Consider the following 18,322-nt stretch of genomic DNA (forward strand, 5'->3'; position numbering starts at 1 on the left):
GCTAAGAGCATAGTCTCTGATACTGGAATGCCTGAGTCAAAGAGCCAGATTTCTCTATGAACTCACTGTGTGATTTTAATAAAATAACTTTATCCACACCAATCTATAATCCATAGATAATTTCATTATCTATAAAAGGACAAAATAGTAGCACTTACTTTGCAATGTTATGATAAGATTAATACACAAATAGATGTAAAATCTTGCACAGGGTAGTCAGATATTAAATATGCTTATTAGATATGGTCCTATCTTTGTGAAATCAGAACTACTGATTTATCATGAGGAAAAATTCCTTCTCTGTACCATAAAATGGATTTTTCCCCCCTCAGGTGGCTCCAGTCTAAAGCACTTTATTGACTCATAGTTAATCTTTATGGAAATTCTGGCAATCATGTTTCTGAAAGGAATTTAATGATGTGTATAAGCATACTTGTTGTTTTTAGTTGCCTAACAAAAAATTTCATGCAGATGCTTAGGTCCTCTCATTGAGCCCTATTAGTTTAAAGGGAAGTGACTAACCAGAAGATGTTACCAAATCTCCTAATCTCTGTCTGTTGGCAAGCTGTCGATCATGACTGAATTGATGTTGTGAAGATTAAAGTTCATAATTATGAATGCAAGAAGTGTAAATATTACTTTGGGACTAGGCTTTATAAATCTTTAAACCAATAGTCTTTACAACCCAGTGTAGTTCAGTACTCCAAGATGACTTACTTATACCCATTCATTGACCTTTTATTTTCCTAAACTTTCAAACAACATGAAAAGGATATGGGGTGAGAAAGGACTTCGCTAGTCATGAATAACCTTGCTTCTCACATTTATCCTTTGACAAATGAAGCCTGCTAACACAATTTAAACAACAGCTATTTAACAGATATATTTAATTTTGTATGACTTTTACTTGAGAAATTGTAATTTAGTTCTTCACAATCTGTTTTTATGGATTTGTTATGGTTAAATTCAACTAGTTTTATATTCTGCTTTTCTCTTTGGAACACTGTTGGTAATATTAATGTCATAAATAGTGAGGTAATATATTATCCCAAGCAAGGATTGTAACTGATTACTTACAATTAATTTTACAGCACATTTAAAATATGTATTTAATGATTCTTAATAGTTGAATGGAAAATACATTACATGTGAAGTTTTTTTAAAAGTGCTTCTCAGTCTTGCATTTTTTTGTTCATTTGAGGCAGTGCATTTCAGCTATAAAGTATATAAGTCTGTTTTAGCCAAAAAAGAGAAACCACACCTTTCCAAGCTATAAAATATACAGAATTGAAAGTTAGTACCTAATATATTTTTCATTAGATACAGATGTTCCATGTAAAATTTTTTCTTCAAGTGTTCATGAAAAGCAGGATAACTAAAAATCTTCAAGGATAAAGCAGAAAAAATAAAAGCTCATACTTTTTGGTAAATTGCTAATGGCTTTTTAATGAAAGCCATTTTTTCTTTTCATAATTTGTAATTTCTTTTATGTTTATTAGAATCATCTAGTCACCTAAAATTATGATAGGAATCTTTAAATTGCCATAGAGCTTAATGAAATAAAAATACTTAAAGTTCTTTTCCATGCATAGAGAATTTTACAAGTAATTTAGAAAGGAATTATTCAACAATTTAGTGTAAGGTCTACCTTCTTTATCTTGAAATTAATATACATTTGAATAAATTGATAATTTTAAGAAATTATTTCTAATATTTACTTTTCATAATTTTTCAAACTAACTTTCTTACAATTGTGAGCAAATGAAGACCAATATAGTGAGTGCACAGTATTATCTGTTGTGTTTGCATTTTTGTGTCTTGAGACTACAACTTTCATTTCTGATTGTGTTGAACTGCATGCAATTTTGAAATACAAGTAGTTCTGCACAGGGTGACCTCTGTGGTCCGTATTGAGAGCTACTGATGTTTTACCACATGCAGAAGTCATTATCTTAACTAGGGACTAAAATGCAAACTATCCAGTAGGGAACAAAGAACATTAAAAAGTAATTCTTTTCCCCTCTTTATATATCCTTCCCCAAAAAGTTAAAAAAAAATTAAACAGATTTTTCTTGAAATCCACCTATGTTAGATATTATCAGTTTAAGTAAATAACTTATCTGTGGTTCCAGTTAGGTTATAGTTAAGTGTTCATGGAATTGAGCTACCTGCATTTACCTTAAGATAAAAAACAAGTCTATGGGAATCTCAGTATAAATCTTTAAAACACTTCTTATTGTTTTGTTTTTAAGTGACCTACTTTTCACAAAAATAATACCCACTGTTCATCAAAGTTTTCCAGTAGCTTATTTCTTCATTTCTTAATTCACGTGCTCATGGAACACATTTACTAGTACTTACTGTGTGAATATTATTATGCTCGACGCTAGGAGATTTCTTTAAGAAAAGTAGATCTCAAGTTGTTTATATAATACAAGAGACACAACATTACACAAAACATTTTTAAAACATGCCAAAGTAAGTGATATGCATGAGAATGACTATATAGAAAATAGATCAGTGTCCACTGGCAGAATCTCTTTTTGGAACAGTGATTAAAGGAAAGATGGAAATGGAAATTGACCAGGAAAATAGATGGTAAGACTCTGAAGGCAGTGGCCATGACAGGCACAAAAGCATAGCAGTAGAAACAGAAAGGTTTGTGAGTAAGATCCGTGAAGGCAGTGACCATGAGGTAGACATAGAGATGTAAGGTTAAAAAATTGGGTTCCAAGCACATTGTGAGACCATGGGTGGTGTTTTGCAATATTAATTTAACAGTTAACATCATATGCATTGGAAAGAGAAGTTGTAGACACAGAAAATCGTCATTAGTTTTGTTGCTAGAGAGTTAGTATCAGATCTTTATTAAGATTATAACATGAGAAGAATGGAAGCTTGAATCCACAGGATTTGTGACTTACATGTTATAGGAAATTATGGTTGCAGAAATGAAATATTCTGAAACTTAGAGAAATAAGAAACCAAGAACAGGAGAGGGCTTTGAGAAAGATCAGTTTTGTGGGAACATGTAAGAAATCAATTGCTGGCTAGAGCTAAGGGATGAAGGAATCCTGTGTGACAGCTAAAGGGTATAGAGTTTCACTGAGGGATGATAAAAATGTTCTAAAATTATAGTGATGGTGTATAACTCTGTGAATATACTAAAAGCCATTGAATGAAATTGGTGAATTGTAAGGTATATGAGGTGGATCTTAGTAAAGCTGTTACAAAAATGAATGGAAAAAAGAATAAAAATGTACATTAGGGACCATATTAGAGAAACTAAAAATGACCTTTAATAGGAATCCAGTTAAATGTTAGAGATAACAAATAGTTAAATCTGTTTATAAGTGCAGTAGTTGAAGCTGTCAGGATACTTGAGAAAAGAGAGGGGAAAAAAGACAGAAATTTGAACTTAATAATTTTATAGCTCAAGGGCTGTGATAGAAGAGGATTAAATTAAAAAGGGATTAAAAAGGGATTTTTGAAACCTAGGGTTTATCGTTTACATTAAGTTTGTCTATATCTTAATCAGGAAAGCTAGATAAATAGAACTTAGAGATGTGGTTTTTATGCCTTGGCCATGATATTAAGACTGCCAGTGGTTCTATTCTATTATGTGCCGTGGTTCTATTTTAAATTAAAGAGTCTGTAGTGTTCTTATAAGCAGACACAACGAATACAAAATGCTCTCAGGGCCAAAGTAGATGAATGGGTTTATGAAGGATGAGAACTGAATGAGTCAGAAAGGACAAACTGAATAAACCCTGGTAAGGTAGGTTCTTTGAGTTTCATTGACTGATTGATTTTTATTTCCTCTGATTGCTAAATGGTGGGGCTCTTTCACCCAGGATTTGTCATTTGTCACCTTTACTGTGAAATAAAAATTTTATACATTTGTAACTGTATTATATACATATAAAATGTCAAGTTTCTTACAATCAAATGAAAGCATAAAATTGCAAAGAATCCATTCCTTATGTAAGTTCCTATCTCAGGTAAGTAACTCAGCTGCAATAGAAATTTTAGTGATATGATTATGTCAAGTATGTACCTTAGCATGAATCTGACATTTATGTTAGGGAATGGTTATGCTTTTATAATTCTCTTTTTTGTTATTTCAGGGAAGGAGATTACAGCAGAAACTTTTATGGAGAAGTTGGATAATGGTGCCTTGCTCTGTCAACTTGCAGCAACTGTGCAGGAGAAATTCAAAGAGAGCATTGATGCCAACAAACCCACAAAGGTAAAGATCCCAGTGCAGAAGTCATGGATGAGAGCCACATAACATGTGCAGGTGCTTGTGAGCTGAGTGGAATGTGAGAATTTATTGTTAATGGGTGCATCAAGGTTCATTCTCAAAGCATATCTTTTATTTAGGTAACATGTTATTTATACTTTCATTACTTAAATTACATAATCCTTTTGGTAAGTCTAGTTAAATAAAAGGCTGTAGAAAATGATGATATCAAAATAGTACCCTGTATAAACTGGTTGAATTTGATGTATCGATTAAAAATGTAGCAGAGAAATCACTCATGTCATCAGGCAGTGAATAAAATCTAGCTAAGAAAGGTTTACTGTATAGATCTTTGTTTTCACAAACAGCAGAATATTGCAATAAAATATCTGCAGAGTAATTTCGTGTTTACTTTAAATAAGTAGTAGCATTGAACTAAGTAATTTTGGATACATTACATTATTTCTGGTTGCTCAGACTTCCCTTTTGTACATTAGTTCTAATATTCTTTAGTTATAAACATGATAAAAATATGAGGTTTTGGACGTAATAGTATTTGAACTCAGGACCTTGTGCTTGCTAGGCAAGCACTCAACCACTTGAACTATACCTCACGTGGCTTACTTATTTTTCAGAAAGGGTCCTGCTTATTTGCACCAGTCAACTCTGATATAACTGGGTTTTCAGGCATGTACCACCATACCTGGCTTGTTTGTTGACGTAGTGTCTCTCTATCTTTTTGCCCAGACTGGCCTTGAATTGTGATCCTCCTGTCTCCCAAGTAGCTGGAAATATAGGTGTGAGCCACTGTGCCTGGTATTTTGGGCTAAGGAGGTATTTTTGAAATAAATAAGGCAGATGATACTTTTTTGTAATTATCAATATATAAGGAAAATAAATAAGAAAAATAAGATTAAAATAATCTTATTGAATCTTGTTGAATACTGTTAAAATAAAATAGAACAGAATGAAAAACAACTGTTAAATTGTTTCTTCAATCCTGGCAGAACAAAGTGAAAGTGGTGTGTGTATGTGAGCACTGGAACTGTACTTGGTTTGGAGATATTTTATATCAGTCTGTAAAGTATAGGATAATATACAACCCCTCTCCACTTTTTCACCTTAAAAGTAACCCAAAACATGATAGCATTTGATGTCCCCACTGCAGAAGAACTAATATAGAAACCTTAAAGCAACAGAGGTCAATATGAGAAGGGGATCAGGAACTAGTGAAAAGGTCAGTGAGAGATGAATCAACTTGAGATGTAACACATTTGTACATGGAAGCAATGTTAGGAATCTCTCTGTATAGCTATCTTTAACCAGCAAAAATGCTTTGTCTTTCTTATTATTGCTTATACTTTCTCTTCAACAAAATTAGAGATAAGGGCAGAAAAGATTCTGCCTGGAAGCAAGGAGTGGGAGGGGGAGGAAGGGGAAGAAATGGCCTAAACAATGTATGCACATATGAATAAACGAATAAAAAAAGTAGCTCTGTCAAAATTTGCTGCTGCACAGAGGAATTGCCTGAGCATCATTAAAAAATTGTGAGACTGTCTCCCATGCCTGAATTCATTGAATCCCATAGAGTGCAACTTGGACAGAAGACTATAATGCTCAGGTAAGTTAGTAATCACTGCATTCTGCCCCATGCCCTATTTTCCCCTCCATTGGATGGATGCAGATTGCAGGTGATTTGTGCAAGATCATCTGGCTATGAAGTAACTGAATAAGAATTTGACACAAGCATCCTCTTTCCAAGTCCTGTGCTCTCTCCTTTTGGTTCACTATGGATGGCACAGGGAGAGACTGTTTATGAAAGTGCTTCATGTCTAGCTTAACATGAGGATACCAATTTTTCTGTTCTGGTTTCCATTGTGATGTAATGGACCTCTACTTCAGATTACTGATGAGAAAACAAAATGCCTAATAGATAGTTAATTTGTTTGGAGAGTTTACTGTAAAGCCATTAACAAAGGGAAAAGGGTGTTGTGACTAGACTTTATTGAGAACATAGGTTCTGAAACCTGTACTTGTATTGATTGTGGTTGAGAACAGAAAGCTCAAGGTTAGAATCTAATCCTCCATTGTAGTAGAGGGTAAACCCTGTTACATTGAGGGTACACATGTCTGATTGGTTTGGTTTTGGAAATCTTACCTTTAAAGCAGAAGCAAATATCCTCAAATACAACTATAATTATAAGACTGTCAAGTATAAGACAGGCTTAAAGCATTAGCCTATAGTACAATGTCTTTTCATTCAGTCTATTTTGCTTAAAGTCTAATTTTGTTGTTTATTAATTGGTTAAGTCTGAGTCTTAGGTTCCTTATCTGTAAAATAAGATGAGCAATTACATTTATTACACAAAAATATTCTTGATAAATATTATCTCCCTTTCCTACATGAAAGAGGTTAACAGACTCTGATGAGAACTTTAGATTAACTAGAAGAAAGAATTTTACAAATGTTCATATTTAGCATGAAAGCTTCCATGTGCAAATATGCAGATATTTTCCCCAAATCTTCAGGCTCACTTATAAGTAATATAAAGAACATTTGTGGGTCAATATTTTGATAACTGTTTTCCTTTAAAACATTTACTTCAATATAATATAATTTTATAATAAAAACACAAAATGTAAAAATGAGCAAAGGAAAAATTCTTTTCAATCTGAGTATAACTGGAGTAAGATTTATTAAACTTGAAATATTTCCTCAACCTTGGATCTTTCCAAAAAAACTATTTTGTTTAGTTGAATATAAAGCTAAAATTTATTTTGATTATGATAAATTTATTGTGTTATAAAAACGTGCCTGTGTTCATTAAACAAGATCAGGTCTTAAATATCCGTTACAACTTCTCCTTCAGTGCTCAAAAATTCAAATTTGATGAGTTTGGAGTTGACACAATTGCTTCTGACCGAGTTGTTCTTGGCAGCATTTATGTATTTCACTAGTGACTTCCAATGACTTGTAGCTTAAGTCAAAATAGCATGTGCCTTACTATATGAGACATTCAAAAATAGCTTTTTTCTACATTTTATGAGGAATTTTCAAAAGATGACAAACCAAGTGGTTAATATCATCATGGAAATTATTGTTCATAAATATATTTTTGTCAGACTCATGGTTCTCACTCTTCATAAACAAAAAATTGTTATATGTGATTGTATACCATTTTTATTTTTAAATTTAGATGTATATTAAGCAATAACAAATGGATGAGCACCTACGTATTTAGAACTACACTGAATAGTTCTCATAGAGAAAAGAGAAGTTTTCAATTATGTATAAATAATTATTGAGTTACAGTATCAAGTTGTGTGTGTGTGTGTGTGTGTATCTTGGCATACTGAAATTCACAAATAATGATGATAAAGGTAGATGAATTGGTCAGTCTTTCTCTGAAATAGTAAATGTCCATAAAGGAAGATGATGAAACAGAATTATTTTAAAAACTCAGCAAAAAAGTTGAGTTCATCTAAAAGTATATTACAGGAAACCCTTTGTAGTTTTCTTCTAGCAGCTTAAATTTCAGCTTTTTATTTTCATAACAGTATTTTTACCTTTTCTGATTGATAGTTTATTTGGAAGTTTTACAGCTGTGTAAACACATTTGAACAAGTGAGTTATGCCTGGTACATGTGAAGTGGGTCTATGTTAAGAATGATTTAAGTGCTCTTAATATTTGAAAGCACATTTTAATATATGTTAAAAAGTTTATATGCTTAATACTTTAGCTACAAAACTATGACTCTTTTATAATTTTCTCTGGTTAGATAAAGTAATACAAATGTCAAGAACTATTCTGCGTTTTTCTCTAGGCATAAGTAGATCAATTTAAAAACAGCCTCTTTAACTGTGTTAGTAATTTAACTTTTGCTCATTCAGTGTAGATGCAATGTAGAGACAACAGAATTAAACAGTAGATGGATGAAAATGTTTGAGAACACTGAATAGTAGTCTAATGCAAAAATTGATTTAGTTAGCTTGTATATCAACATGTGATAAATTCATTACAGTTATCAATCTTAATATTTCTGAAGTTGAAGATCTTTAATGGAATAATCTAAATCTAACCTTTCCAATTAAGATGAGAAAACCTAAAAAAAATGAGTGGTCCCAATTTAGGTTTTATACACTCGGCCCTAAATTTGGTACCTCTTATTAAGACAGAATAAATACTGCATGTGCAGGCATTGTGTGCCTGAACTTTAACTTCCTAGACCAAATAGAGTTCAACTGTAATGGACCGCTTCGTATTTTATATTTACTCTGTTCTTTTTCTACCAGCCACAACTTTGCCGGTTTGTATATAAGACTCTCTCAAGCACGGGGGTGTCAACACAGGGCAAGACATTCAAAGGGTTCGACCTTTCTTTTTCTTTTAAACATTCCTTTCCATTTATCTCATTTATTTTGAGAGGCTCTGTCTCAGACATCAGAGTTCCTCTGGGTTCAGAGCTTCCTTTAACTTCAAAGGGCCCTGGAAGGTTAGATCAGGTTTGAAGCACATGAAGAAGAAGAAGAAAAAAGAAGTTCTGTTACCTAGTAGAATGCTACATTATACTCCAAGGAAGGAACTGGACATTCACCATCAAAATGTAGAATCCAATCCTTGTTCGGGGAAAGAACATCCTAGTCAGATAGAATGCCTGTCAGACATTTGCCCATCAAGAATACCTAATTCCCTGAGCTGCAAGATAACAATACCTCAGGATGTTGCATTATCTGGGAATTAAATAATACATACAGATTAGTATTTTTCTTCTCCAAAAAATAGCACTTTTTATCCAGGGATTTGTGTTTACTGCTGATAACAAGAAAATGTGGTAAAGAGAAAGGATTTTTTGATGAAAAGAACAGGAAATCACAGCAGTAGTTAATCAGAAGTCATTCATAACTAATTATGTATAATTGTATGTATTTAAATAATTTTAGAAGACATTATAGCTTAGTGAGAGAGCACTAACTTACATGTGTGAGGACCAAGCTTTGAAACCCAGCACCACAAAAAACAAAATCAAAAATTGAAAGAAATAATTTTATATTTTTAAAGAAATGTCTTGTTCACAATGCAATGTCTTATTCACAATGGCTAAGATTAAGCCAACAGGAAGTGAGTCATGATGAGATGGAAGGAATATAGGTGAAATTATGTGAAAATAAATAATGCGTTGTTGCCTGTGACGAAGTGTAAAAGAAAAAAAAACAGGAAGAGTTTGTGGTGAACTCCAGTTCTTCATAATTTATAAAAAATAAATATCTTCAATCCTTAAATATGCTAAAGTAAATTATTTCTCAATAGAAAATTAAAATCCCTAATCACCACTTCTCTAATTTTTAACCATATGTTTAAGTCTTTCACCTCCAAATCAGACAATTGTCTGACAATGTTTTTCTCACTAGGAATATTTCTGTTCTATGCTGTCTTACAGAGATATGTCCAAATGGGCTTCAGTGCCATGGCAACACGTGTTTGTATAGCACATAGAATTAAAAGAATAAAATACAAAGGAGTTTGGTTTTTTTCACCTATGGTCAACTAGTCATAAAAGACTTGATACAGCTATGTGTACAGAATGAGAAAAAGTAACAGCTTAAAAAATGTATGCATGGTAGGAAGTGAGTGATACTCTTATGAAACTTGCCTGGATCTTCAGGCCTAATTGAAATAATTCCTTCTGTGCCACTTCTACCCAATGACAAAGTAATGCTAAGCACAATGGAAATACGGCTAAATGGATTATATTGCACTAAGTTCATAAAGCTCCTACATTTCATGTTCATAACATTCTGTAGCATAAATTCAGTCCCTATCAGATACCAGTTACCAAAGTAGGAACATTGGCATTGTGTCATTTACTAAGAAAGCTGTGTTCCTACTTGGCTCTTGCTGTTAGACCCAAAAACTTTATTTAATTGTCAGAGATCCTTCCTGGTTTCTCATGCAATTTATCCTTTACCCTCTAGAATGTGTGTATTTTATGAAATCATCTAGGTTGTCTATTATTCCTGCTCTCCAGTAGCAAACCAATGAAATATAATTCAGTAGAGTTCATTGCTATTAGGATGTTGAAATGCCCATTGTCCGTTTTGTGTCACAGCCCTGAAGTTGGTGTACAGTATAGTGAAAGAGTTTCATTGTTTGTGTGAGACAAATGCGAATGGATTCTGGAGTTTTTCTATTTATTATATCTAAGAAAATTACATTTTCCAGACCAATAGATGAATGTCAAGTATCAGGATATTGATTGATATACTTCAGTGAAAACACCACATCTGTCAAAGTAATTCTGATTGAAGCTGTAATTTCACTACAATTCCCCTGCCGTGTTCCAAGTCCCATTGATCTTTTATATCGTCTTAAATTGAATAGAAATATGATAGGAATTACTTTAGCTCCAAAGCTTGGGTCATGGATAGTAGTTTGAATCTGATTTCTTTCAAAGGTGTGAAATATTATTTGGTCCTTTTTACCATATAAAAACTTTACCATGTGTCGGAGAATAAGAATTTTGACTGTTGTTGAGACTATCCATGCTAATTACACATTCAGAAAAGACCACAAAATAATCTCTGATATATTAAAAAGTTTTCTACACATAGTATAAAGTGGCCTTGATTTAAAAACATCTATAACCTAATCCTCACAAAACACTGTCCTAATACAAGTAGACAGGGCAAGTCATTCGATAAAGACTAGAAGGAAGCTTTATAGTAAGACTGGAAGTCATTACTAGCTCCTTTATTCAGTGGAGTCAGAATCTACAAATTGTGTCCATTCTGAGAATTTGGAGATCAGAAGATTATCTCATTTTGTTATTGTTGCTGTAAGAAACAACTTAGGGTGTTGGCTTTCAGTTTATACCTCAAAGCCCTATGATTAATCAACCAGTTACATTTGCTGAGGTACACACTATTCTAATGGATCTGACTAGCTTGTCTTGGATTCTGTCAACCATATCCATCTTGCATTTGGATGTTAAGCACTACCAGATGTTCCACTACCCTGAAAATCTGCATTAGAAATGAGGAATCTTATGACAATAATAGCTTCTCTCCCCTTCTAGAGAAAAAAGTCACATTAGAATTTTTTAGAACTTTCCTCACCAAGCTATTCTTCACATTTTAGTAAAAATAGAGACTTTTGGATCCTACTGAATGACATAATCAAAAATATGCTTAGGTGAAGCTTGCATTATAAGTCTGATGCAGCATTTCTTTCTTCCCCATGTTTTGAATTCCTTTCTTTATATTACACCATGTAATTTGTGGCCTTTTAGTGGCATTGAGTGTCGGCAAACATTGGATCAACATTTGTATTAACAAATCTAGCAAACTTATATAAGATCATCCCTGAGCATCCATGCTAGCACAGTGAATTAAAGATATCTTGTTTGTATAGTCAGAGTTCATTAATTCTGTTAAATGTAAAACTACAGTCTGTTCTTTACAGACTAACATTCCCCAAATCTCATACCTGGATAGAAGAAAAACCCTGTCATCATAAATAAAGGGGTGCTCATGGTATTAAATGTACATTGAGACAAGGTCACTATTTTGCGAGGAATTCCTGAGTCTTTCTGTGAGCTGGAACAAAATCCCCCTGAGCCAGACTGTGGTATTTTGTATTTTGACACCTGGTGGAGATTGTCAGCTTTAGCCTAAAATACAGGTTCTTAATTCAGTGGCTAGCTGAAAAGTTTAGGGACAAAGTCATGGTTCCAGGAATATTCTGGGATATTTGATTTTTTTTTTTTTCTTATCCTTGCCTAGGACACTGTCAATGGTGTAAACTCCACCAAGTAACTTTGCTGCCTCTGGAAGGGTGTGCTGGCTGTTTAACCTCCCAGCCTGCCTTTCACATTCCTGTCTCTACCCTTTCCCATACTAAAAATGTTATTAGGGCTTTCTCACTTGAGAACAGAATTTGGTTAGGGGACAGGATTTAGGCGAAGGTCAGAATCTTAATTTCTTATATCATAGCTGTTTTGTGGGAAATCCTTGCACCTTTAACAGTTCACTTGTAAATGAGACTTGGTTGATTTCTCCAAATTCGACAACAGAATGTTTATAAATTTTGAAAATTATGGTGTTGATCAATAATGAATTATGAAGCTGAGATTTTTCTAAACTATTAAAATATTTGGTTTTTTATTGATTATGCTAGAAGAATAATTCTATTATACTTCTATTCTTGCTTTACAAATATTTCCAAATCTTGTTTTTGAAGAGGCATTCCAAAAAGCATAGCACCAAAATCTACAGGAAAAATAAAGTGGGGTTCCATGAGGCAGTTAATAAAAACATGTATTTCTTAGTATGCTTTGTGATAATTCTAGTGCTTACCATCTTTTAAAAGTCATTCATTTATTGTAGCATATTTTATGATATTAGATATGATAAATGAGTTCTTAGCTAACTTTGTATCCATAATTCTTTATTTTTTAAAGCTATCCCTAAAGTAGTATAATATTAGTAATCCATAAAAATAATTTCTAATCCTGACTAATACTATGAACTGCTAGTTTTCTACTCTACAATTCTGTTATAATTGCAGCTTCAACACTATTTCCAAATACCCCATATTTTTCCAAGACTTGATGCCTAAACTCTATTGTTGGATCCTAAAGAAAGAATAAACAACTTTTGCTAACATAAGCCAAAATAATTTAGTACAAAAATATGAGGTGCTTCTGGGGAATAAAGAGATTGGTAGGAAAGTGAACCTAGCCTTAGAGGGCCTGATAATTAGAAGATATTGAAAAGTTATGTAGCCTACCAATACATAGCAATCATTTTGGAGTATCATGGTAAGAACCAGTCATTTCAAGCTGTTGTTTTTTTTTTTTTTAAACAAGTCATCTGTACAGGAGTGATTATTACTAGAAGACTCAGCAAACAGACAGCCTGAATTTAATCATAACTCAAGTTACTTATAATCTCTGTGCTTCAATTTCTTCATTTGTAAAATGTAGATATTAATAGTATCTATATTACTGAATTCTTACCATATAATAATGTGCACAAAATACTGGGTCTCTTTATGACATTTTCATACATATATACAATGTATTTTGATCATATACACCCCATGACACTCTCTTGTCCTCCTTCCCTCCTACTGAACATCCTCCCCCCAGATAGTCCCCTTTCAACCTTCATTTGTTTTTTTTTTTCTTTTTTGTAAATCAATATTCCACATGTCAGAAAGAAAGCATGTGACATTTGGCTTTCTGAGTTTGGCTTGTTTCATTTAACATGATGGTTTCTGTTTCATTCAATTTTCTTGCAAATGACATAATTTCATTCTTCATTATGGCTAAATAATACTCCATCTTTAGTTATGAGAATTAAATAAGTTAATATAAATAAGCAGAGAAGCAAAACTTAGTACATGTGGGTGTTTATTAACATTTAGTTATTAATTTGAGATTACAATTTAAGCATGAAAGAGTCTGAATAGTCTTAACAGCCAACACCCTGACCATGTCGTGGTCTTATAGTTTAAGTGAAAGTTGTTCAGTGGAATAAAATGAGAAATGGATGTTTCCCCATCAAAGCATTGATATATTCTTACTTCAAGAGGGGAAAAAGGATCCTAGAAGCATAGAGATGTCTTTTTTTTTTAACAATCTCTACACTCTGTAGGTAGAATGGGTCTCCTTCTTTAGTTTCCCCATCTGTATATCATCCCCCACACTATGCCATATTGTTATAGTTATTTGTTTCCCTGACATTATTTGCCTGTTAGGCACTGATTGTTGATGACATGGTTTATGTTTTATATATCTAAGGGCTTAACGAAATGTCTGGCATTTAGATCCTCAGTAGATATATGTTTGATAAATAAAAAAAGAAACAATAAGTGAATAAATGGTCCCAATATAGCTGTTTACTATTTGATACTGAACATATTAGTGGGTTTAAACAATCTTTGATTTGTAATTCTGAAGACTTTTGTCATCACCGATTTGGAAATTCTTCCCTCGCCTGGTTTTGTTTAGCCCCCAAGTCTTTGGTTTTATAAATTTACTCACCATTGAGAATTAGGGAAAAGGATGATTACTGAGCTTTCTTGTAATTCATACTTAAAAGGTGTTTCTGACTTGAAATGAGGTATATTGTTACAATACTTAAGGGTTATGTGTTTCAGTTACTCAAGGAGCCAAAAGTCTGAAATCGTTATTTTTCTTTTATATCTCTTCCCCTAATAATTGCTTCTTTTTTGCCCTATAAAGTAGTTGATGAATGAAATGGGAATATAAGAACCTTTGTTTTTTCTCAGAGCCCCTAATTAGCCATCTACTAAAGTACCATTTAGCAGTCTAGGTAAGAACACAGTTTTTGTAAAAATGCAGGAGTGAGTCAGACATTTCAGTGCTTAGGAACAATGTACAATAAACACTGCTATTGGCACTCACAAAAAGTGTTATTTTAATAGCTAGTGATTAAAGAAGGATCTAAAAATGATAATGGAGTATAACAAGATCATTTTATAAATCTTTAAAAATATAGACTACTACTAACTGCAAATACTTTATGATAATTGAGACTGTTTATATAATACTAAAAACAAAGGATGATGTTCTTTGCTGAGGAAGTTTATGTTCATGTGTGTTAGTTGTGAGAAAGACAGGTGTGAGTTAATGATAGGCTCAGCCATTAGACATTTATTCCCTTTTACAGAGAAATACATTGTATGTGACAATACAATGTGGGATCAAGCTTATGAAATGGGTTGAACAGACTTTGTGTAGTGCTCATGTTATACTCCTAGCTATGTAGGAGGCAGAAATTGGGAGGATTACAGTTTGAGGTTAACCTGGGCAGAAAACTAGCAAGATTGCATCCCAGTAAACTGGGTGGCTGAGTGTGTGGTTCATGCCTGTAATCCCAAGTATGCAGAGAGACCTTTAGGAAGGAGGATCTCTGATCTCGGTCCAGGGCTAACCACAGGCCAAAAAACAAAAACAAAAAACCCGAGACTCTATCCAAAAAAAATAACTAAAACAAAAAATGGTTGGGAGTATGGCTAAAGTAGTAAGGTACCTGCCTAGAAAGTTTGAAGCTCTGAGTTCCAATCCTAGTACTACCAAAAACTTAAAAGAAGTGTGAGTTAAAAAAAAAAATTAAGGGCAGCCAGAGGTTTTAAATATGAGAAGTTTATGTGGCTTAATTTAGAAGTTAAAACATACTAAACACGTAAAAATTTTCACCCAAATACTTGTATTACTTTATTTTGAGTACCTCTCATTTAAATTCTAAGTCAAGACAGATATCAGTTAGAAATAAAAAAATACTTGCTGTATAATCTATGTATAATATCTGTATACACATTGCAATATCCAACATGGGCTTTGTGCAAATATTTTAAGTGGGCTTCAATAAGTTGACAATTCTAATTATTCACACATTATCACATCACTTATTCTTTATTATCACAAGGCCAAAATATAATTTATTCTCATCCATTTATCCTCAATGTATCATAGAATTGTCACTTTCCCTGTTATTATGTAATATTCTGATGGGTGGCAAAGAAAACCCGTGTGCCTGAGAAGGTGGACTGAAGTTCTTAAAGTTAGATGGATTATCTGTAAATGGAATTACAATGATTCAAACTCATGTTTAAAATTATAGGTCCTGTGGTCTGGTGGAGTAGCTTAAAGTGGTAGAGTACCTGCCTAGCAAGCATGAAGCTCTGAGTTCAAATCCTAGTACCACCATAAAAGTTAAAATTATAGGTCCCAGACAAAAGAAAAATGATATGTACAAAGCACAGATTTGGCCTTATACACAGCACTCATATTTGAGGTGGCTTTCCTTTTATATACTAGACTACAAATGACAAATGAAAAAATGAATTCAGAACTTCCCTTAAAATATAGCACAATGAAACAATCTACTACCATATTTCTCTTTCTTATTTGTCATAGACTAGTATCTACCAACCTTTCTATATGAGTCATAATAAGCCATTATTTTCCCCAATTATCAGAGGGAAAGTATTTCTAGCTTTATTTTGTTCTCTGTTGAGAATCCTTATTCCAAGTGATGCAAAGAAAAACAGAAAGACCAGCTGGCAGCCCCTGTCCTAGAAACTTGCCTAGACTTCAGTGCTAAAGTTTATATGAATCTGCAGAAAAAGGAAGTCCCTTTCAAAATTGTTCCTTTCACAAGCTCAAACCATAAGCTGTTGCTTAATAGTATATAAATGATGGTTACACTAAAAGTATATAAAACATAAGATTAAAATAAAGCATACTAAATAAAAATTCTACAAAACATTAAAAATTAAAATAAATTCGTATTTAGAGAAGGGATACACATACACACATACACAGTTTTCATATATATGATTTCCCAGTGCCAGCAATATTTTGCTCCTTGAGCATGAAAGTAAACTTGACCAAATTTTTCCACCATGACATCATCTCTTCGACTTAAAGGCTCACATCCTGCCTTAACCACATGCAGGCCATAGGCAAGACAAGATTGTAAAAGGAGTGTAACTGAGGAACTGTTTTCATGATATTTGATAGCACTAATTGCAGGTCACTGCTTTCAAAGGACCCTGAATGTAGAATACTGTGTCAAGAAAAGTCACTCTCACCATATGGAAAATGGGAAATTAATTCTTTTAAAAATGACCTGTTACTAAATGCTTTAGAGAAATTTAAGTCATTTGAACAAATCAATAATGAAAGTATACCATTTCTTAAAGGAGAGCATTCATAGATTTTTTTAGAGATTTTTTTTTAAGGGACAGAAAATTAGAGAAACTTCCTCTTTCCTTTAAAATGTCTAAGGATTGCTAATTTAAAAATATAAATGTGTTTGTGTGTGTGTGTGTGTGTGTGTGTGTGTGTGTGTGGTCCAAAGTATGTGATATTGGCACATTGCAGAGTATTGGCATAATGTTTTTTTGGATGAGGTAATTGAATTTACAGTGTGCAGAGGCTGACTGTATGAATACCATTATTGTTTCACTTAGCCATTTGAAAATGCATTATATTTCATGCATGAAGCCATTTAGTATGTGTGTTGTGCTTATATTATTTTTACTAGTCATGTTTAATTTCATACCAGCTTAGGATGCTTGTCTTTTGCATGCCTTGCCAGCATTATTGCTACATATAAGAAATAATGTAGCAATTTCTGAATCTTGAAGCCAAAAAAGAAAAAAATAACAAAACAGCTCAATCAACAATTATTAATAAAATTAAACCTTTAATGTGAAAAGGAAGAAGAGAACTTTAAAATGGAGATGAACCAACACAGTACATTAGACTTCTTAGAAGTCTTTTGAGAGTCTGTTTTGTACGAGGTCTTGTGAAGGATGTGAAGGAAAATAAGTCTAACTCTTACTTCCATATCAGGAGCTCTGAATCATTTGTGTGCTGTGCTCTCTTTGGCTGTTGAGGGAAAACTACAGATCCCTTCCCATGATACTCTTTTTTGAAATACATGGAATAAACACAGTATTACAAACACAAGCTAAATGGAACCAATTTCATTGTAGCAGAACAAAGAAGTCTAAACTATCTTTATAATATTAAAATAAATATTAAACTGCAATAGAAGAATATGTTGCCTTTAAAAAAAAGTTAATCTATCATTGGTTCTAATAAACATTGTAGTAGTTTCAAAGCACAGGAAATAGCACTTGTGAGGAGAAAGTAAACGCAACATTTCCAGAGACCTGCAACATTTGCAATGCAAAATGAAAACTTTCTCATTTTCTTTTGATGAGAATGCTATTGTGATATTTTTCATCTGCATTCATAACTGAAGAATAATAAGCTTCAATTAGAGACAACTGAAAATAAAGATAGTTTTTGTTTAGCTCAAGTTCATGGTCTTTTCAGAAGAAGCATTCTCATTGTACATGATCAGAGTGTGGTAAGGAGGATTGTCATAAACATGCAAACCGAAAACAAGACTTTTACAGAATAAATGAAGTGCAGTAGTGCAATACAATAATGATGTGTGCAAAATATACACACACATATATAATATGTATATATAAATTGAGCACCCTAATATGAAAATGTAAAAAGCTCCAAATATGA

The 18,322-nt window shown here is 32.9% G+C and overlaps 1 protein-coding gene across 10 annotated transcripts in view; it reads left to right on the forward strand.

Moving 5' to 3' along the window:
- Gas2 (growth arrest specific 2) overlaps positions 1-18,322 on the forward strand; it is a 118,551-nt gene that overhangs the window by 14,105 nt on the left and 86,124 nt on the right. For all 10 annotated transcript variants that reach the window (XR_012436133.1, XM_074042938.1, XM_074042931.1 and 7 more), the window contains one exon: positions 4,128-4,249. Coding sequence is in view for 9 of the 10 variants with exons in the window: in XM_074042938.1 (XP_073899039.1) it covers positions 4,128-4,249 (122 nt within the window). In the remaining variant the exon portion in view is untranslated. The remainder of the gene's footprint in view (positions 1-4,127; positions 4,250-18,322) is intronic.

Source organism: Castor canadensis, chromosome 1 (genome assembly GCF_047511655.1).
Source record: "Castor canadensis chromosome 1, mCasCan1.hap1v2, whole genome shotgun sequence".
Classification (NCBI taxonomy): Eukaryota; Metazoa; Chordata; class Mammalia; order Rodentia; family Castoridae; genus Castor; species Castor canadensis.